Raw genomic sequence first — 23,791 nt, 5'->3', positions numbered from 1 at the left:
TTCTCCACAAAACAGCACTAAGATAACTGGAGTTTCCTCTTTCATACCCACAGCAGTGGTGGTGATATCTCATTAGATGCACAATTTGACTCCTCTCCTATAGGTAAGATATGTGAAAATATCTACAGCAGATACGTGGGAATATATCATGTATATGATAAACTTACTAGAGGGAAATAAGTGGAAATGTGTAAATTAAAACCTTTCCCAACTTGTTTCCCATCTGGTAACCTAAAGTCTATAAAAATATATGGATACATAAATGTATACAAATACAAATTCAGCAATGAAAACTTCTGACTTGGTATAAACCATCTATGGCAATTCCTAATCTTTAATTTTAGAGTATTTCGTGTTTCAAAATATAAAGCCATAAAATGAATTTTAAATTCCACTTACATAAAAAAACCTAAAACTTTTCTACTTGACAGTCATTACAGATTAATTTCCAACAACTTTTCAGTTATTCATAGCCAAAACCAAAATAAAAAAATCTTGTGCTTTTTTAGTTAACCAACATTCCAAAAGCCCAGGTTCACAATGGAAACAGCAAAGCATTTTACTGTGACCTTGGTAAATTACTTTCCTCATGTGTAAACTAGGAATATTAACTAACTCACAGGACTGTTGTGGAGAATAAATGAAATGACATTTTATAGAGTGCCTGGCAGTATGTCAGGTCTCAATGGAAGAAGTCTCAATTACTATTATTCTCTGATTCATTATATTTATGGTAATTAAGGAAGAAATTTTAGTCATTTCCTCTTTCCTCCAGTGAAAAACCAAAACAAATAAAGAAAGAAAAAAAAAAAACAGTAGGAAAACGTTGCTTCTGTTACCAGCTTATCACCTTTAAAGAAAAAACATTCTAAAAGTCACTTCAAAGTTAAAAAAGCTACTCCACTGGTTAAGCCCTGAATTTTACCTGCAAATTCATTGAAATGATTTCCAATATCATATGCCAGGTAGTTGTATCCAGAATATTCATAATCAATGAACTGTACATCACCTATGTGAGACACAAAAACAAAGACATAAGAAATCAAACATAAAATCAGAATATCCCTATGCTACTTGTAATTAAATAGCTTCCAAAACTCTGTCTCACTGTACGTGCTTGGTTACATGCACTTCTGAGACAATAACAGGGTAAGGCTGTGAATTTTATGGCAATGAGCTTTACAAAATTTAAACAATGTATACTGGTCAACAGCTTCTTTATGAACATAATGGCCACTATAATAAAGAAAAATCAAAATATGGTCATTCTCCACGTTCAAGCAAAATATGTTTTCACCACATGGGGGCATCAGTTACTTAAAAATTCAAGTTGAATTAGGAATGAAAATTTTTATCTTTGGAAACTGTTAGTAAGTTCTGCAATTTAAACAAACAAACAACCTATGACACTCCAATAGTGAACTAACAAGTTTATCTACGTATGAGAATCAAATCTAAACTGTAAAAGGCTTAAAATATATTTAAAACTCAAATTCTGCAAAAGACTTCAATTCTGTGAAACTTACAGTTATGCTACAATAACACTTGCTGATCAACTTCTAATGGTATCCCTATTTTAAAATGTTAGTTGCAAACATACTCATATCTTCCTGGGCTGCTACGTAATTAAGATTTCCAATAGCATACGTGAACAGCATTAAGGTGGCTGTTTTAGCTTTATCTTTTAAAAGAGCAAAGGTATAGTTTCTTTCTAATGCGTTTTTAATTTGGGAAATTTTTACATAAACTAAATAGATTCCTACTCTATGTTACTGTTACATATACACACATATTTCACTATAATTCTCCAAAGACAATCCTATTCCTCCTGCCCAAGGAACATATACCTACTTTAGGAACTTTTAATTTTTAAGTACTAATTATGGAGGAATTTGCTTGACAAAAATATAGGCCCTGTTTTAAAAAAAAAAAAAAAAAAAGAGACAAAAGAAAATGAGGGGGGTTACGGACGTTAAAAAAAACAAAAAAAAGGTGGGTCACTGCCTACACTGGTAATCAGAAACTTATAAGGGCTTGTGGTTTAAGTGGATACATGAACAGAGATGGCTTATAAGAACAGCTGCTTATATTGCAAAATACATAAAACATCTACCTAGTTATACTGCCTTTTAAATATCAAGCTGAAATAACAAAACAAACTCTTAGTCTATACACCCTGGCATTTCCCAAATAAAATAGCTTTTGAACTATAATGTCTTGAAGTAGACTTGTATGTTTAATTTGGGTATGTTAATCACATTTAAACACAGAGAAAAACAATTATAAAAAATTATATGGCAATCATCAAAGCAAAAAAATGTAATTGCATTTAATATATCATTTTAAATTTGTATAAATAATAGTCAAGTCTAGAGTAAGATAAGTAAGAACCATCAAAGTATCAAATCTTAGGTATCAAAATTTATATGCATATTATATAATAAATCTAAGATCGTAAAACAGAGACTTCAGTAATTCAATACATTTCAGCCACCACAAGTATCACATTTTTGAACTCACAGTAAACTACCCCACAGAAAATCTTCAAGTTAACCAAATCACTTTACTAAACTGCAGAACAGGCAGTCGGAACATTTTTAAAATTTTTTCACAGGAATAAGATGGTGAAGATCACCATCATGATAAAAAATACATTGCAGCCATAAAAAGATCTCATTTTCAAAAATTATTTAATCACCAGGGAAATTACAAAGTGTTATATTAAAAAAAGATGCAAAATAATAAATACACTGTGATTCAAACTATTAAAATATTATGCCTAAAGAGAATAAAAACATAATGCGTAAGGGGGGGGGGAGATGGACAGAAATATACCAAAATGTTTCAAAAGTTTTTATTATGGTAATAAGAGGCTCTTGTGGGTTTTTTCCTTATATTTTTGTTATTTTCCAGATCCTTTTACTTTTAGGAGGAAAAAATGTTATATTAAAAAGAATGACATAGTGAGTTCTTTACACAAAACTGTCAACAGATAGACTAAACACAATAATTCAGGAGATCCCTTTCAATCCAACTTTCAATAAATTTGGATTACAAGAAGATATAGCTAGTTGCACAACTGAGCAAACAGAAGAGTTTTAATACGTAATTTTTTAAATTGCAGCTGTTGATTGTTTTACCTGTTTAAACACAAATTCTTGTAGAGCTCATATGAACTGTTTCATGCCAATAAAAATACACAGCCCAGTCCTGAAGCTTACTTTTGCCACCTATATAAAAGCTTCGATTTCTATTTTCTAAATCATATTCAGAATTTGGCAAATATAGTTAAAATGGCAGGTAAAACATGCCTGCTTATAGAGTTAACACACTTTAATTAAAGCACAGATCATTTTAACAAGAGTTAAAATATGTTTCAGTATGAAATTTAGCAATGACTTTGTAGAAGCATTAATTCATTAACGCTAGCCTTTATTTTTAAATGCTATGTCGAGTTTATAAATAATGAAATTTAAAAAATAAGAAAATGAAGCTAACAAGATACAGATGAGGCTGTTACCAGGCTCCGTGCATGTGAACAAGTGATGCGATAAACCTCCAGTCAGTGCGTTTAAGAAGCACGGGGTGCGCCGCCACATGGCAGCAACAATGGCATACCTAATCTGTAGCAGATGAAGAAAATTTGGCAAACTCACATTTTACAAGACACAAAGCTTAAAAGGAAAAAAATTAAAAAAAAAAAAAACTGCATTAACTATTCTTTTTCAAACTATTGCAAGCAAAGTGGAACTCAACCTTAAATTTAATCTTCTGCAACAAAGTAAAAATAAAGAAGCCTACTTCTCTTATTTCGGGTGCCAGAAAAATCAAATTACCACACTGGAAAATGCTTTCCTGTCAACACAAAGTATACTGAACTTCTTTTTCTTCTACAAATTTAACATTTCTGAAATTTCTACAATTTCCAATTATTTAGGGGAACATCTACATCATTATTACTAATAGTTCATATGGCATTACTAACTTGCTAATTCTTTAAGATACAAATTTTTAATTGGGGTTTAATTCGGAAGACAATGAGAATACTTCCTGAAATTGTATACAAAATTTTATGTGTACGTGCATTTTTTTGAGAAGGGGACTATCCAGATTCTCAAGGGATCTCTGATCTCTAAAAAGTAAAGAACCACTTTAAGGGTTAGAACTGTGTTTTACTTATCTTTATATAACTAGCATACTGTCTAGCACATAATGGGTACAACATACAACGAATGAATTAAACTACAATCTAAATTATCTAAAGCTACATTTTGTTTTTTTATTACTGTATATCTTTGCCATAGCAATTAAACCAACACCAGAGTTAAGACTGTTCAAATCTCGATATAGCTAAAAATAAGCCTATCAATTTTAAAAGTACTTTAACACCGAAAAAATTAATTTATTAACGAAAGTTATATAATTTATGATACATTTGTCAGGATTCTTTATTTTGTTGTTGTTAAGGAGAACAAAATACAAATAAAAACAAAAATGAGAACCTGAAAATCTTCCATCTCCCTCTAATTGCTCAAGAGTGTTACAAAGAATGGAAAGAGAATAATGAGAAAAAAGAAATGATAATTACAGTAATGTTAGTAAAATGTTTTCTCTCATATAGAAAACCATTTGTCATTGAGTCAATTCTGACTCATGGCAGCCCCATATATGTTAGAGCAAAACTGTGCTCCACAGGGTTTTCAATGGTTGATTTTTCCTAAGTAGATCACCAAGCCTTACTTCTGGGGCACCTCTGAGTGGGCTCAAACTTCTAACCTTTCTGTTAGCAGCCAAGTGCATTAGCTGTTTGTACCATCCAGGGACTCCTATACAGAGGAAGGATAGGGAGCATTCTGCTCGGGGAAACTTTCCCTTAATATCTCACTCTTGTATCCAGCCATACCTGGTGTACACCTTCACCACAGCACTCATCATTCTAAATGTAAATATGTAAAGATCTGATTCCTCCACTACATGGTATATGGCCTCCTCATGGGGCAGTAGGTCCCTTTCATCTTTCATCAATCCACAGTGTAATCCCTAGTACACAGGAAGTACTCAAATGCTAGTGTAATAAATGGCGGTTTTGCAGAGAATGCTGAGACACAATGATAACACACATATTTAAATGGTGGGGGAAGCAAAATAAACATGAAATATTAAAGAAAGTATGACATTTTTTACATTCTTATTCAAGTATATAATTAAACATTTAGTGGGCCTGAATGCATGAGTAAAGAAAAAATAAATTAGCTAGTTCTATAAGCTAGTAACTATTTTACTAACTTCCTTATTAGTTATTACATTAACTTCCTTAATAGTTAAGGTTTTTACAGTCCATTTATGAGCCCTAGTGGCAAAGTGGTTAAGAGCTTGGCTGCTAACCAAAAGGCTGGCAGTTCGAATCCACCAGTCGCTCCTTGGAAACCCTATGGGGCAGTTTTACTCTGTCCTATAGGGTTGTTATGAGTCAGAATCAATTTGATGGCAATGGGTTTGGTTTGGGTTTTGTTTTAGGTTTTTTGTTAACTGATTTAGGTAATATTTTATCCTAAATAGCAATATGGAATATAAGTTAAAACAGCATTAAGATTATCCTCCATAAAAACTCCATCCTGGAAAATGTAGGTTAGCAAATAAAAATAATTAATTTTATTTATTTTAAAAATAAAACTAATGAAAAAACTGTTCTCAGTCAATAAAACAACCACAACGCCTTTTCATGGATAACAGAGTATTCTCACTTCTCACTTACTGACATGGTTAGGTTCAAAGACGAGGTCATTAAGTGAAAATCGGCATTAGGCAAAAATGGAGGACGACCATATCAGATCACAAAATGGAGGATGACTACATCATTACATAACTGCCAAACTGCTGAGAAGCATGGCCCAGCCAAGTTGATACATAATCTTAACCATCACAGCCAGCATTACTCTCCCCTCACACCTTGGTATTCGTTACTACCAGATATATGTCATTAATGCACAAAATAGTCGGATAGTAGATTTTTTACTACAGTCATAAATGCGAAATGTCAAATAACAAGATAATCAATAAGTGAGGAGATGCAGGTAAGATTTAGAGCCAATCAAGGGACTAAAAATGGTGACTCACTTATTTTCTATTTTTAATGTATAAAACTCTAAAGAAAAGCCTAGTTTATTCTATTAATTCCCAGAAAAAGTTCTCCTTTCCAACTACTCATCTGTATTTCCTTAAAGAGCTATAAATCAGCCTCTTGTATTTTGCTGACAGAGAAAATAATCAATGATTTCCATTACTGAAATTTAAAGTTATATATTAGATCTTTATATGGGCTTTTTATGAAGAAATGGGGAAAGGGAGGGAAACAAAACAGCCACTAACAGTAATCAGATCAATACACATTCTGACAAAGGATTAAGACATGAAACAACAATCTCAAAAGCTTTAGCAATTGCTTCTGACATGTTAGCAGTTAAAGCATTAGTTAAAATTAAAATATTATATTTGGAATAGGTTAGGTAATAAGCAATATTATAATCTGTTCTACTTAGTATAAGTTGTTTATTAAATTAATAATTAATGAATTTAAAAGGTGACTGGAAAGTTTTACCTCACAGTTTTGGAGCAAGAACGACTGCTTTTGGTTTTCTTATTATGGTATTAAATTCTAACATAAATTAAGTATTCTTTTCTTGCCTTTTTAAGATGTCATTTCACTAAAGACAAGGAATAGGTAGCTGTTTACCAACTACCCGGCTAAGTCCTGGTACTGACTAACTTTTCAAAAATCTTGACAGCTACCACCAGCTTCAGAAAGGAAGCTCACTCTTCTCCCATATTCATGAGTCCTGTCAACTGACATGATAAGAGCAAATAGAGGCAGTATTTCTTCCTGTGATGCCTACCAGTTCCAGTAGCATTCCCAGATAAAAATGTCTGTAAACTGCAGGGTGCTCAGTTTCTGTGTGTGTGTGGTATGTGAATATGTATATATGTATGTATACATATAAAATTTTTTTTATTTTAAACTAATCACTTAAGTTATCCTTAACATAGAAACTGTAAGTTGCATTTAAAGACAACCTGAATTGTCATCTCATAGCTATGAACCATAATTCCACTAGTCAATGGACATAGTTAACCTTCTGGCATACAGTTAACCATTTTTCATTTTTTCAGAATCAGGTATATTTTGTACAAATGTATCCTATAGTCATAATACAAGAGTTGGCAAACTATGGCCTCAACAGGCCAGATTTAGTCCTGTAGCCTGTTTTTGTAAATAACATTGTATTGGATCACAGCCACACTTATTTATGTATTGTCTATGCCTGCCTGGGTGCTTTTTTGTTTATGTATTGTCTATGCCAGCTTTCGTGCTACAACACAGTGTTGAACAGTTGCAACAGAGACTATATAATGGCTCATGAAGTCAAAAAATATGTACTATGTGTCTCTTAAAGAAAGTTTGCCAACCCGTCACATTATTATAGCTGCAACTGAGAATGACCAAGTAAGTACCTGGCACAGTGTATATACTTTATACACATGATCTTAAATTTTCTCAGCAACTATCCTTAGTAGATATTATCTCTAAGTTACAAATAAAGAAAACTTAAGTTCCAGACTATCAACAGTACTCAAATTTGATGTGTATAAGAACTGCCTGGGAACGTGTTAAACATTCAGAGTCCTAAGCCCATCTACAGAAATTCTTATTATTGGTCTTGGATAAGGCCCAGAAAACTACATCTTGGCCAAGTATTGTTGGTGATTCTGATGCAGACACTTAAGGATCAAATAAAAACATTTATAAAGAAATAAAATGACTTGTCTAATACCACTTACCTCTAAGTGACTGAGCAGAGATTTGGACCCAGGTGAGACTGGTTCTGAACTGTGCACTCTTTCTGACTTCTCTTAGTTGTAACTAAGTGTTAATACAAATCTGCTTTTAAGAGTTGCTGATTTTTAATCTAGTTATACTATGCAAATCTAGGTTATTATGGTTTAAAAATACAGGCAGAGACTTCAAGATGATCCAATATAACTTCATAAAGTTCACCTAAAATTTGTACTTCTAAGAAATTTAAAGTCTGAAACCTACAGCAGACATATACTGTGCTTGATGATGGGAAGGCCAAACCCTTGGCTTTCATCTTATCTTTACATATTTATATCTCATAGGTGTGTACAAACTGATGAAGCCTCAAGCTCAGGTAAGAAATTACTTAAAAAGCAATAATACATCAAACATGCTTATGAATATAATATGCAGCTTAATCATTTATCCTCTGTGGAAATTATCTTAATCCCAAATGACTCAGACTTTGCTTTCAGAATGCTATAACAAGGTAACCAATTAAGAAAGTAAAGAACTTTACAATATTTATTATCTCTAATTTTAATTAACCGCTTTAAGATTGCTGCCATATATTATTAATGTTAGTCACAAATACACAATTTTTTGCCTATTAAATTTATTGACTTTATAAAATTTACATTTTTTTAAGTACGAGGCATGGCATCTTCTACTTACAATGATTTATATATGTCTTACTGCTTATATTATTTTAAAACCAGTAGCTCCTAATTTGAGACATTTAATACTAAAGACTAGAATAAGCTTTCTGCCACTTTCATGAGTTTCAGATTTTACTTGAACAACATTCCAACTAGACTGTATTTTCTTAGTGCTTATGTATCAACTAATCACATAGGAATTGATGATTTTTTTAAAAATGGATACCACACGATCCATACTTACCCTTCCTAATCAACATCAGAAAACCAATGGTAAGGAAAAAAACAGAATGTCTCCACAAGAAACACACAAACACAGCCACAAGGACAAGAAACAAATGGTACAAAATAGTATTCAATGAAAAAGGGCAGACTCTAAAAAATACGGTCTTGTTGAACTGTAAAATTTATTTTTCTACGTGTGGGAGGGGAGGTAAATCAGATACAAAAGTATGACTCAGGTAACTCTTGGTAAATGAAACAAATGACAACCTTGAACTCCTAAAGCCAAAATAAAGCATAAAGATTTTATCGTAAAATATAGAAAATATCTGTATTACTGATCAGTAGTTTAGAGATATGCAATTGTTTAAGTAAAAAAGTAAAGATGTATTTTGAATACCTAAGACAAAGTAATCTGATTTTTTTGGTCCCTTATTTTTTAGTTTTATAAATGAGTTTCTTCTATGAAATGAATATGCAAAAGAAACTTATAAAATAAAAATATGAAACATTAAAATTATATTCCAAAGAAAATAATATTCTTTTTGATCAACTTGCAGTTAAAAATAAAGCTGAGTGTCCACTTCAAATGTAAGATGAAGTCCCTCACTCAAAATTCCATTATATAAAATGTGTTATTATGTCTCATACTGAACTTTTACAAGCTAATACATTGCTTAAACCAATGCTTTCGCCTCACAAATGGCATTGAGATTTGGTTACTAGTATACAGTGTAGTGCAGATATACTACAATAATTATATATAATAAATGGACATTAATACATTAAAGGACACTGTCAAGTACTTAATGTTTTATGGTGCACCTAAAGTTTAAAAAAAGAAAACAATTATTCCCCACAAAGACTTCAAGACAATTCAAAAATACAGATGTAAGCTCAGTACATTTCTGAAATACAGAATCTCTAATCCATATTAAAATATCAAATATAAAACATACTCAAATATGTTTTTGACAATATGTACATAAGTCTATGACCCTTGACAGTGTTCCTTTAGTGGGTTTTCTTCAAGTTAAAGCCAGCTATAAATATTAACAGCCTTTGTATTAGTCCCAACTTAAAATCTGGTAAGAAAGGTCATAAAGAGTAATTTAATTGAATATAATTATGACCATGTTAATTTGAAGTCTCTGGCTTTAGTATCTTCACAACGGCACACTTTTGATTTAAAATATGAACTTCCAACTATAATGACTATCTTCATAACTGGTTTCCTATATAATGCAATAGCTTCATAGATTGAAACATACTTTTGAATTAATAGTAATCCTTCAACCAAAATTATATTTTTAATAAATTTAGTATTGACGGGCATAATTTAGCAACCAAACCTCAAACCACTTTATCCCACGATATAATACAGCCAAGTATTTATTAATATGAAAAGAGAATCTGAATACAGCAATGAACAATCACAAAAAACATTCCACCAAAAAGTATCGCAGTATCACTGTCTACCTCAGAAAATGTTAAAACTATGTATCATAGCTTCTGGAATATTACTTTAGTAGATATAAATTTGAGCAACTACAAATAACATTCCCTCCATATGTGGCTCTCTCCTTAGCATTAAAGTATCTAACAAATCAGCATCTACACAGTTAACAGGAAACCTGGTGACATACTTGTTCCTAATATTGTCCTCCCAATATTGTGAGGGGAGTCCTGTATTTATAAAGCAGTGCAATGTCCATTTGTTTTTTAATAACCCCCATTACAAGCAAGTACATTCCACTCTCAAACCATGAATTATAAAATAAGCTTTACAGTTAAATTTATAAACAGTCATTTTATCATTTTACATTTAAAATTCTAACAGGACCCACAAACTGTTTCTCATAAATCAATTTTAAAAAAACATATTATAAATATATACAGAGAATATATATTTCTAATTTATCACGGCTACCATACATTATAACCTAAAAGAAAATCTTTTAAAGACTTAATGCGTGTTTTTAATCTTTGCATTTGAGTTAAATTCATTTTCACTGATACAAAAACCATTAAGAATATAAAATAAATCAATTTTACTTACTGCTAAGGTCAAATACCTACCTTGTTTCTCATTGTAGATTATATTCTTACACAATAGATCATTATGGCAAAGCACAACTGGTGAGCCCAAGTTGGAAAGAATCTCCTTCATCCAAGTCATCTCTTCTTGAAGAATCTGAGGGCTTGGGATATCACTTAGGAACCTTTTCATTTTAAAAGAAGAGTTATATCCTGTTTATCTTAATGACATGTTTTTCAAGTTTGAATAAGGTTTAAATCTATTTTGAATAAGCCCTTTCCATTTGACTGTACATACTCCTGAATTAAAACAATAGGCCAATTATTCCAAAAGTTGGAATAAAGAAAATCATTTTTTGAACTTATACATAAATGAAAAGAAATGGAACAACAGTTAAGGATCAGTCAGGAAAGTATAAAATATATTGCTACGAAACCGCAAAAATAAATAAATAAAAGGAATACATATATAGCTAATAACTAACTTTACTAAGAACTATTTTAAATGTTTTATATTACAATAATAGGTACACTATTATCTCCATTTTGCAAAGGAGGAAAAAAACTATGGCACAAAAAGCTAAAAAAAAAAGTTTAAGATATTATTTAAAATTATAAAGACAGCCAATTTGAGAACTAAAAATATTTATTTCAAGTTTTGAAGGGTGAATGCAGTATAATCAAAACCAGACTCGTTGCCATCAAGTCAAGTCTGACTCACAGTAACCTTACAAGACAGAGCAGAACTGTCCCACAGATTTCCAAGAAGCAGCAGGTGGACTCAAACTGCCAACCTTCTGGTTAGCAGCCAAGCTCTTAACCACTGTGCCACCAGGGCTCCGAATGCATTATAAACCCATTAAATTCTTACCTAGATTCACGTTCCAAAATCAATAGATACTGTCTATAGTTGATAATTCAAGAACTAAGGGTAGTCAGAATCAACTCGACGAGAAAGAGAACTATTATAGAAATTGCCTCAAGAGTAATGTGATGTGGGAAGGCGAGAGGAGGAAGAGCAGCAAGCAGGCATAAAGAGAATGGCTTTTTATCCTAAACTCTTCTTACTATTTATTGTTACATTTCTATCGTTTGAATAAAAATAAAACGAAACAAAAATGGGCTGCTACTACTTATTTCTCAATAGCACCATCAGGCATACAAATTTCTGTTAATTTACTCTTTCTCTTCTTCCCTCAATACTTTAAATCAAGTTCTCTTGAGTATTCCTTCACAGATTTTCTCAAATTATTCCTTACTTTTCATTTTTACAATACTTAAATCTAGACTCTTTTTACATCACTGAATTCGTCTACCCAGGTGGTTTCCACCAATATTTTCCCCACTATTACAATCTTTCCTACACATAGCTGCCAAGAGTGATCCTTACATGCTCTTTTCAAAATAGTATGACTCTGTTCAAGAACCTCTCAATTAAAAAGTAGCGTTGAATGGAAATGACAGGATTCAAAGGATTATGAACACGACAATTATAATCCATATACAAGCACAGGAAAACAAGAAAACACACATATTTCTAGCTGTATATTTTCTATGAGGCGGTGCTTTCTTCCTGCTGCATCTCTAGCTTTTCTAAAGTATCACCAACCTCAGGGATTTAAAGTATACCTTGGACAATCTAGGGAATATAACCCAAAACCTATGTAAATAACCTTCTTTGGATGATGATGATGATGATGATGATAGCAGCTAACATTTATTTAGCACTTATGTGGCCAGATACTGTTCTAAGAATTTTATATGTACTAACTCAATTAATCCTTACAAAAACCCTATAAGGTAAATACACTACTTTTTCATTATCTCCATTTTACAGGTGAGGTTACAGGGGTAAGTAACTTGCCCAAAGTTACACAGCTGAACTAGCAATTGGCAGAACTGAGATTTGATACTAGGCAATCTGGCTCCAGTCTTGTACTCTTAACCCACATAATACTATAAAAATAAAATAAAAACCATTGACTTCAAGTCAATTCTGACTCATACTACCTGTCAACTGTGTATGATCTTAAGAAGTCAAGAAAATCTCTCATTCAAAATCAGCATTTGTTTTATTTTTCTTAAGTAGTTTTCCCCATAATCTTTCAATAAAATATTTCAAAAAAGAATTCTCTAGTTTTATACTGTAGCTTCCTGAATATACAGCACACTAGACACTGTTCCAGAGGTATGCCCATCCAGTTTAAGGGGTATAATTAACCCTTATCTAGCTCAAAGTTTGACAAACTAATCAATAAATGCAAACACATACACAGAGTGAACCAAACTAATCTTTGAAATAATCAAACTCAATGGAACAATGCAAGTATTTTTCCCTAATGCATTATTATTGAAAACAAGAAAACAAAACACAAATTTATAGGTTCTGCTGGTGTCTGTTCTTGAAACAAAGATTTTCTGAATACAAAGATATAGCCTTCAGTATGCTTTAGATATAAATGACAAAATAAGGATTTCCAATTTTTGTATTAGTACTAATCACACTATGTAATGATATGATCATGTAATTTAGATTTTAAATACTGATCTGTAAATTTTTTTTATATAGAAAATAATGAAATACCTTTATCAGTCTGAACCTGGAGAGTCGGTTTACAAAAGTTTAGTAATACTCCAGTTAACTGAATTTTCAATCACCATCTAGAATTTAAAGACTCGTAATAAACTGTGACTCAAAACTTTTTAATACCCCAATATTACTATACTCTCCTAATGTTGATCTCAAAACCTAGTCATACAGCTTTGGGGTGGGGAAGAAAGGGTCTATACGGCCAACTCATACTATTCAAAAACATGCTCATTTATACAGCTATTTATACTACCGCATTTTATGCAAATAACACCCACGTAAATAAAGCACCCACACAATGTATGGAAATGATGAAATTAAGTAAAACAGTTCTGGCATAGTGTGCATTATTTGCATAAAAATACACTATGTTTACTTCCAAATAAATGTTCTATACACTCACTCCTCATTTATTGACTTTAGGTTCCAAAGACCAGGTCGTTACATGAAAATCAGCATTATGTGAAAATGGAGGATGACCACATCAGATCACAATATGGAGGATGACTACATCATTACACAACTGCCCAATTACATCATTATATAACTGCTGAGAATCATGGCCTAGCCAAGTTAACACATAGCCTTAACCAGACGTACATTGTACATCAGACATACATTGTACATTGTAAACGCACAAAATAGTCAGACAGTAAATTTTTTACTATTGTTATAAATGCAAAATGTTGGCGAGTGAGACAGTCGATAAGTGAGGAGTAGGTGTACTTGTTTCTTGCTCTACTCTCTGTTTTTTAACTTTTTTTTTTTTTTGGAAGAGTTGAGGTGGGTGGGGATAAGAGGCAGTTATTTCTGTAGTGCCATCTTACGGTCAAATGACTCGATATTTATTTTACTTCAATGCAGAGATAACTCAAGCCAGGCTTTATACACAGAAACCTTGTAGTTGTCTTTGAAACACTATTATAGAGCAAAGTAATAAAAAAATATGGAATTTCAACTGTAAAAATCGTTTTACCTTTTATTAATGTCTTCATCTGCAAATCCTGTGGGAACGAGAGAGAAATACTTTCCCATCTTTAGCCACAGATTAGACTTGGGAATCCAGCCATTGTGTGCATGGATAGCATGGATTTTAGCAAGCTGACGAGCTATTAGCCTGTTTAAAAACAAAACAGCATAAGAATAACTTAAGTATCATAAAGTTCATCTGTACTCATAGATAAACTGAAATGCCTCGTGTGCATTTATTTTATAGCCTAATTTAATTTTTATTATATATGATATTCAAAATAAGTTGGCAAGTGAATTTTCACTTGCAAGGAGAGACAAATGTTTAAAGCATTAGTGGAAATAAATCTACAATTAACACGGCAATCAAATATTTTATCTAAAAGGGGCTGCGTTCCTGGAAGTAGGTAGTCTATTTTGATCACACAAACGTTTGAGACCAGCAGAACAATACACAATTATAAATGATTTCAAGGTACATATGAGATATTAACCAGAGATATATTAAAAATAAAATGATCCACTCCAATTATGTGGGGTCTTTGAAGTCACAGGTCCCAGGGTGGCGCAAAAGGTTTGCGCTCAACTACTAACCTAAAGGTTGGCAGTTCAAACTCACCCAGTGGTGCCACAGAAGGCCTGGTGGTGATCTGCTTCCATAAAGATAACAGCCAAGAAAACCCTATGGAGCAGTTCTACTCTGTAACACATGGGGTCACCATGAGTCAGAATTGTTGTCACTGAGGTAAAAGGACAATGAGGGATTACAGTGAAAAGATAACTGGGTAGGCAGATAAATGGGTTCTGTGAGATAATTTGTGTACCTGTGTTACAGACAAACTTTCTGAACAAATTTTAGGATTTTATAATGTCAGAATCACAATCTTCTTGCAACAAAAAAAGGAATTTGAAACTCTGTATACTTGTGTCCTTGCCATCTATAGAATCTACAGACTAGATTCTACATAGTAGCTACTGAAGAAACTGTTCAGAAACAAATTTACAAAACAGCTTATAGCCTAGTGAGATGGCAACAGTAATTCTCAAACTGAAGAACTCAATACAGGTAGTCCCCAACTTACAACGGGGTTCTGTTCTGACACCTCCATCATAAGTCAGTTCTGACATAAGTCGAATACTTTTTTTTTTTGTTTTAGTTTTCATTATTATTTTTTATTATCAGGATCTTTATAAATCCGATCTTTGAACATCTGAGAATGACAGCATCGTAAGTACCTATTACTAACTATAAGATGCAAAAAAGAAAAAAAAAAGACATCATAAGTGTGGTTCATCATAACTCGAATACATTGGAAGTTGGGGACTACCCGTATTGGTAAATTTTCTAGATACTTAACAATCTAATGCAATACTACTCAAAGTATAATCTACGATCAGCAACATCAGTTATCACCAAAGAATGTTTTAGAAATGGAAATTCTCAGGTCCCACCTCAGATCTACTCAGTCAGAATCTCTTAAGTGTAGACCCCAGCATTCTACATTTTAACAAGCTCTCCAGGTGGTTCTTACACATCCTGAAGTTTGAGAAACACTGATGCAAGCTTGGTTGTGTACTGAAATCAAACATGCAAGTTCCAAAAAAGAGAGAGGCCTGTGTACCACCTACAGAAATTCTGATTTAATTGGTCTGGGGTGCAGACAAGGCATCAGAGATATTTAAAAGTTTCCCAGATAATTTTAATATGCAAAAACATTTGAGAACCATTCAACTAAGGCACATAGAGACTCTAGCATTGTAGTGATTCTTCACTAACCTGTGGTTATATAGCAGTCTTATTACATTCTTTAACAACAGTGAATATTCTTTCTTTCATCTAACTAGTTTCTAGTAACAAAAGAATCCTGCTTTTCCTTTGGGGGAAACTTCTATCCCTTCTCACTCCTAGTTCATGTGGTTCATGCAGAGCTGATTTCAATTCTATCCCTATTCCATCCCCATCACTACACGTAGGAGTAGACATATGATCCAGATTTGCCCAGTACATCCCTTCTTTTAGGACACAGAGTGATTGGTTCAGGGCATATCACCCAAACTAGGCCAATGGGACTTGATCCCAGAACATTAGTTGAAGCCATTAACTTTGGATGAAGCAAGCTATCCTCCTTCACCCCTCACCTCTACTTCCCATCTCACCCCACGCCCAACTGGAAAGGCTAAACTGGCTGGATAAGCCTGAAACTACTGATCATTATTATTGCCACTCTTAATCAAAGTCTGCCCAAAAATAAAGCTAACACAGAAGAAAACAGAAGAGAGAAAATCCTATGACATTGTTACAGCCCCTGGATCCATCTATGTTTGAACTCTAGTCTCAGTTTTATATACCAATAATTTCCTTCTCTCTTAAATCTGATTTTCAAATTATCATCCTCAATCAAGAGTCTTGACTACTGCATTACCAAAATATTAAAATCTGTAATCTTTCTGCATATGGGTGGTTTGGGTCATACCTCTTAAACAAATGAACAAGCAAACATCAATTCATATGAATTAGATAATTACTGCTCCACCTACCCTCCCCAAGACCATGTCTACAAAAAGTAAATACAGAAAAAGGAAACCTATTTTCCCACCAGTCTCTCATACACACACAGAAAGCTAAACCCAAATGAACATATGGTATCAAGCACCAGGTAACTTCATGAAAAAGCCAGGTGATAACAAAATCAAAACAAAGTAGAGTGTAAATGCAAACAAAATAGTAAGAACTGGTTTTTAAAGTTTCGGGGTGGAGGGTTGAAGAAAGATACAATGTCTATTACGTAAAACTCAAGGGGTAATCTATGTCAACAGAACATTATGCCCCAGAAATGTTTACTGAACAAATAAAACAGGCGATTCAAGAGAAGGGTTACATATAGCAGGTATTTAATACCAATAAATTTCATATGCTGTGATTTTTTTAAATAAATGAAAAATGTCATTTCTTTTTTTAAGTTTTTACCCCAGGTTTCTACGAGACCCTGCTCTGCAAAACATAAAATAAAGTCACAGAATTGACCAATTTTTATATCTGATTCAGCTGGGAGTGGATAGAATGACATCTGTATGCTAAATACCTCAGAAATGAATAAGATCATATGGTCAGAACTCCAGGTTAATGGAATCTGTGAACATGATAATAGCTACTGAAGAGAAAGCATCTACTAATTTTAAGTACAGTTGTCCCTCAGTATCCACAGGGGATTGGTTCCAGGACTACCCCCCCCATACCAAGTCCCTTATATAAAATGCCCTAGTACTTGCATATAATCTACACATATACTTAAAATCATCTCTAGATTACTTATAATACCTAATACAATGTAAATGCTATGTAAATAGTTGTTTCATCACAATTGAAGACTTGCTTTGGAAGATAGCCTTTCTCTCCTCTGAGTTTCTTGAGCTCTTCTGGGACTGCCGATGCTGCCTGGGCATCAGCTGATGCCAATTTTCCCGTGATCTTGAAGTTTTTGAGGCTGCAGAGCTTTCCATAGCTAGCCAGTCATCCCTTACCAGCTCAAAACTCCTTCCTCTTGCTCTCCTCAACCCCCTCACACTTAGCCTTTGAGGGGTTGCTCTGACCACTTCATTGCTTTTTAGGAGCCATTTTTTCATAGAATCAAAGGGTACACACAACACAAGTAGCAAACGAACAAGATGCGAGGCGAACAACGCTCAAACAACGAGTGCTGGAGAGAGACTGAGGATCTGTGAAATGGCAGGGGGCTACAGTAGGGGATGCCTACACATCATTTCATTCATCTGCACTCAGCACAGTGCTGGACACTAGGCAAATTCAAGTTTTGCTTTTTGGAACTTACTTTTATTTTTTCTTCTTGCATATTTTCAATCCACGGTTGGTTGAATCCATGATGCAGAACCCGTGGATACAGAAGGCCAACTGTACCTTGCTTTTCTGGCAGAAAGGTGGTTAAGTAAGGGACTGAGCCAGGATTTGAAGAGATTATGTGACGCAAAAGTCAAGCCCCTTCCCCTATAAAATACCCCCATAACACTTCACAGAACTAGCTGGGTTTTCATTCTGACTTTACCATCTTATTTGCAGTCTGAACATAAGCAAATCATTTAATTTCTCTGGGTCTCATACTCCTTACAAGGAAAACAAAACAATTAGCCTATTACATAATCTTTTAAGTTCTCCTTCAGATCTAGTATGATTATCATCTACATAAGCATTTAACCTATTTAAAACATTTCAGTTCAATAATGACAACATGAACTTCATACCCATTTTCATACACAAAGATCATGTATATAGACTGACCTCCCATTTCACACAAATTTCGTAGCTTCAATAAGTGATGCTTTACTGCAGTAATATCAAGGCAAAATGCTGCTTTTCCTATATTCGATAAAGCCAAGTGTTTGAAAATTTTAAGGCTTTTCATAGTTTCCTTAAATATTCACTGTTGTTGTTAGCCATCATCAAGTTGGCCCCTGTCTTGGTTATCTAGTGCTGCCATAACAGAAAAAAATCCGAAGTGGATGGCTTTAACAAACAGAAATTTATTCTCTCACAGTCTAGGAAGCTAGAAGTCGGAATTCAGGATGCCAGCTCCAGAGGAAGGTTTTTCTCTTTCTGTCGGCTCTGTGGGAAGGTCGTTGTTAGCAATCTTCCCCTGGGCTAGGAGCTTCTCAGAAGGGGACCCCGGGTCCAGGGGACTGGTTCCCTCATGGTTCTTCATTCTCGGTGATAGGAGGTCCCCCAATCTCTCTGCTTGCTTATCTCTTTTATATCTCAAAAGAGACTGACTCAAAACATCACCTAAACTTGTAGATTAGGTCCTGCCTCGTTAACATAGCTGCCTCTAATCTTGCTGCATGAGCATCATATAAGTTAGGATTTACAACACACAGATAATCACATCAGATCACAAAATGGTGGACCATCACACAATACTGGGAATCATGGCCTAGCCAAGTTGACACATATTTTTGGGGGACACAATTCAATCCATAACAGCCCCCAACCATGAAATATCCACTAATACTCACTAACTGCTCCCCCTTGTGGAAACTTTAATGAAAAATAATCCATAATCCTACCACCTCAGCAGAATTTTTTTACATATATTCCCTTTAAGTCTTTATATAAAGTATTGCCTGATTGTAGCTACAGTTAAGATTTATGTTCTGAATTTTTCAAACTCTTAACACCAAATCAACCATTTTACAGTATGTTAGGCAATATTCAAAAAATTATCATTTCAATAGTAGCATAATACTCCTTTGCGCTGATGTATCTTGGCTATCTCTGAATATAAAGGATTTCTAATTGCTACGACCAAAACACTTTATAACATATTAATTTTCCTCTGTGAGTTACTACATACTGTCCTACTGGTTTCCTGTAGGGAACATTACCATTTCCTCAAGCGGTTAAGCGCTAGACTACTAGCCAAAAGGTTGGCTGTTCAAAGGCACCCAGAGGTGCATAAGAAGACAGGCTTGACAATCTGCTTCTGAAAAGTCACAGCCTGGCAGTTCTACTCTGCATACATGGGGTTGTCATGAGTCAGAATCGACTCAACAGCAACTAACAACAACCACCACCCTCAGCACTGGAAGTCAGCATTCTTTTGGTTCTGTTCTTCGATAAATGTGCAATAACTAATTCTAAACTGAATTTCTTCCATTAGGTCTGTTGCTGGGTGATTTCTCACTAAACTTTAGCCAGGATTCCCAACAAGAGGCAAGTTTTAGAGAAATCCTTCATAAGAAAATTGACGAAATAATTTCTAAACACCTTTGAATTTAGAAAATAAAAAATTCTAAGATGGCTGCAATACTTAGTAGTTGCAGTAAAGTTCAAATAAAACAGATCATGTGAATTCCCGTAAGTGGAATTACTAGTTAACCATTAACTTAGTCCAGATGAACTCTGTGCCTTTACTTCTCCCATTCCCTCAGCCTCCTCCATCTCTGCCTCAACCTTTAAAGTCCACTTCAAATGGGATCTCAGTGGAAACCTGCCTAACTTCCCAGTACACCCACAGTAAACTACCTGTATCTTTTTTGAAAATCTCTTCTGTCCTTCTTTGTATAATATTCTATTACTTTTTCCAAGGTTATTGTCTGTTACCAACTATGAATTACTAGGACAGCAGGGACTGTTTAAATTCTTTTTCTCCCCAAGGCTAGATCAAACATACCAATGCCTTTTATATTCAAAGCAGGTACTCTTGATCACAATCATAATATAGCCTTGCAGCTATGGTTGAATAAGCCTAAGCAGAAGAGTACTGTGAACTTTGATCTAAGGCTCAATCAACATTTACTAAAGCTATAATGAATCAGTCCAGTTTGCTGGCTGCATATTAACCCGACCTAACAATCAACAGTCTCCTGAAAGTGCATGACTATTCAAACATCAAAGTTCATACAATGGCTCAAAATGTGATGTCTAACTAAAGTCAAATTGGTAATAAGCACCAATTAATTAATAACTCCAAGATTCTTTTTTACCATAAATAGACAACATTCACTTTTTACCAAGAAGAGTTAAACAAGCATATTATCCCAAATTTCCATCCCTACCCCAGATCTCTTCTTCAGGCTGTAGAACAATCATTTATTCAATTGCTTACTAGATATTTTAAAAGTATTTCACTGTACGTATTTGAAAACAATAAAACCGTATTCCTTTCTATAAATCATTTATAATTCAAACATTTTATTAATTCAAACGTGCATTCACTCAATTTTTCTTTTCGTGTTTTATGGTGATTAACAAAATAATGCTAAACAATTAAAATGACCTAAGAGAATCACGATACGATCTTAAAAAAGTATAAAATAGCAAATGTCACTACTCATCAACTAACCATATCCTATTGCACAGTTCTTTTGTCATCTCCTTCTTTTGCCTCTTTTCTTAGCCTCCACTCTGCTTCCCTGCTTCAAAACTGTGGGCCACCTCAATACATCACTTATTGCAAGCCAACTATCATAACATTGAATGTACAGGTAGTCCACCACTTACAACAAGGTTCTGTTCCAACAATCTATCATAAGTCGGTTCTGACGTAAGTTGAATACCACTTTCTTTGTTTAGTTTTCATTATTATTGCCTTTTATTATCAGTACCTTTATAAATATGATTTTTATTTGTCTTTGGGGGTTGTAAACATTACATATAAACTTAATATATTTTAATACATGCATACATAAAAATTTAAACCAACAATGAAGGAGAGTTGAATAACATTGGTGTTTTGTCAGTTGTGGTAATAACTCCACTTGTGGAAGGTTCTGAATCATTTGGATTATCCCTGGGAATGGGGATGGTGTTTCTAGTCAGAAAATTAGTGAGACTTGTCTGTATGGTCCTTTTTTTTCTTCATGTATTTCACAGTAACATCTCGCCGCTTCCCGAATATGCCTATCGATTTTATTAGTAAAGCGATCAGTGTTTGGGTCCATATTTTCAAGCAACTGAAGCCCCTGATTTAGTTTAAAAAACTGAATCTATACAGTAGTGCTCTGAACAGTAAATCATAAAATTGAACATCTGTGAGTGAACATCTGAGAATGATAACATTAGCAAATTACAAGCTGCAACGCTGTATGTAGTACATATTACTAAAGATGAGATGTACAAAAAAAAATAAAAAAGGACAGTCATACGTGCAGTTCATCATACCTTGAATATATCATAAGTCGGGGAATATCTGTATTAATGTATGGTTTCCAGCATTATGTTTTTTTATGAAGTGTGTACATGTGTGCATTAGTATCACTCATATATTCTAAATGAGACCTAAAAGTACAGATAAAAGGCATATTTAACACAAACATCTGTGACCCTGTCCTCACAAATACCAACGTAAGCTTTGACAAAACCTGTGTCCCTTGATCAAAACTATAACCATGCTATTTATCCCACTTCAGGTTATTTAAAAAGATCAATTATGAAAAGCTTTCCTCTTAAAAAAGAAACTTCATAGTAGGCTTAATGATCATTATTTAATTACATAAGAAAGAAATCAATACTGAAAAGTATGCATTCATTTTCGTTTTGAGTTCACTGCAACTTCAAACCTATAAATTTTCATAATAGGTTTATTTTTTTCATAAGTAGTCTAACAAAGTTTGTATTACTATTTTCTTTTATATTTTCTTTTCTTTTCTCAATGAGTAAGTAGAAAGGTTCAGTTACTCATGATAAATATTCTTTTGGGATGTACTTTTACTAAGTTATGTGATTTTAGGCAAATTACTTAACATCTCTGTGCCTTAGTTTTCTCATCAATGGAATGAGAAAATAGTATCACCTACCCCATAACTGTTGTGAGTTGAACTTATTAATATATATAAGGTATTTAGAACAGTGCCTGGCTCATATTAAGTGTTGTATTAGTATTGGCCACCATCATCATTACTTTAAAATGTCTTTTCCCCTAATCTTTGCTTATCATATAAGCCTTGGCAATTTTAACATACTTATAATAAACCCTTTACTAATAGTTTTCAGTACTAATAAAAATATAAAATCTTGAATTTTTAACATAGTCTTTTCAAGTTAAAACAGAAAAAGGTAAAATAAATCTAGAACAGGAACAGCAAATGGGTAGTGTGAGGGTTAAGACTGTATGTCAACTTGGCTAGACCATTATTCTCAGTGTTTTAGCAGTTGTATAATGTTGTGATCACCCCCATGATGGAATCTGCTGCCTGTGGCAGCTCACCGCCCTCTCAGTTTCATCTCTCTGCCTTCCGCCGGTTACCTTCTGCCTGCTCACCTTGCCAAGGTTTTTGGCTTATTCCAGACTCAGCAGCTGCCTCTTGTTGTCTCACCTCCGGTTCGTGGGACTTGAGCTAGCAGCTTACTGTTGATCTCGGAATTCGTCAAACTTCTCAGCCTGCAAGCAAGAGTCCGTTCGTGGACCTGCTGACCTTGGGTTCGCCAGCCCCTGCAGCTACGTGAATCAGGAGAAACCTGATTGTCTTGTCTGCTGATCTTGGAATTCACGGACCTTCACAGCCCGTGAGCAGGAGCTCCTCTCTGACCTGCCAACCTTGGGTTCACCAGCTTCTACGGCTACGTGAAGTGGGAGAGGCCTCTACCCTGATCTGAGGACTTGGGACGTTTTAGCCTCTATGACTACGTGAGCTATTTCCTTGATATAAATCTCTCTCTATATATATTTATATGCTTTACTGGGTTTGCTTCTCTAGAGAACCCAGACTAAGACATCTGGTACTGGAAGAGTGGGGTGCTGCTCTAACAGATACCTACAATGTGGAAGCAGTTTTAAAACTGTGAATGGATAGACGTGCAGCAGTGACAGAGGACCAGCAGCAGCAGAGAACAAACAGCAGCAGAACCAGGAGACCAGAGCGAGACAGCACTGGAGCTGACCCACGAGCGAGAGAGCTGAGTGCCTGTGCGCGGAAGGCTTCCTGGCGGAGTGGGGTGCCTCTGGGCACTTA

General features: G+C 34.1%; 1 protein-coding gene across 1 annotated transcript in view; it reads right to left on the bottom strand.

Moving 5' to 3' along the window:
* Window positions 1-23,791, bottom strand: part of ETNK1 (ethanolamine kinase 1) — a 59,247-nt gene that overhangs the window by 14,421 nt on the left and 21,035 nt on the right. The window contains exons 3-5 of the mRNA XM_004383584.3: window positions 14,337-14,477; window positions 10,813-10,955; window positions 926-1,009 (exon numbers count right to left, since the gene is read on the bottom strand). Of these exons, the coding sequence (XP_004383641.2) occupies window positions 926-1,009; window positions 10,813-10,955; window positions 14,337-14,477 (368 nt within the window). The remainder of the gene's footprint in view (window positions 1-925; window positions 1,010-10,812; window positions 10,956-14,336; window positions 14,478-23,791) is intronic.

Source organism: Trichechus manatus, unplaced genomic scaffold (genome assembly GCF_000243295.1).
Source record: "Trichechus manatus latirostris isolate Lorelei unplaced genomic scaffold, TriManLat1.0 scaffold00112, whole genome shotgun sequence".
NCBI lineage: Eukaryota > Metazoa > Chordata > Mammalia > Sirenia > Trichechidae > Trichechus > Trichechus manatus.
This window is presented reverse-complemented; position numbering and strand designations above follow the sequence as displayed.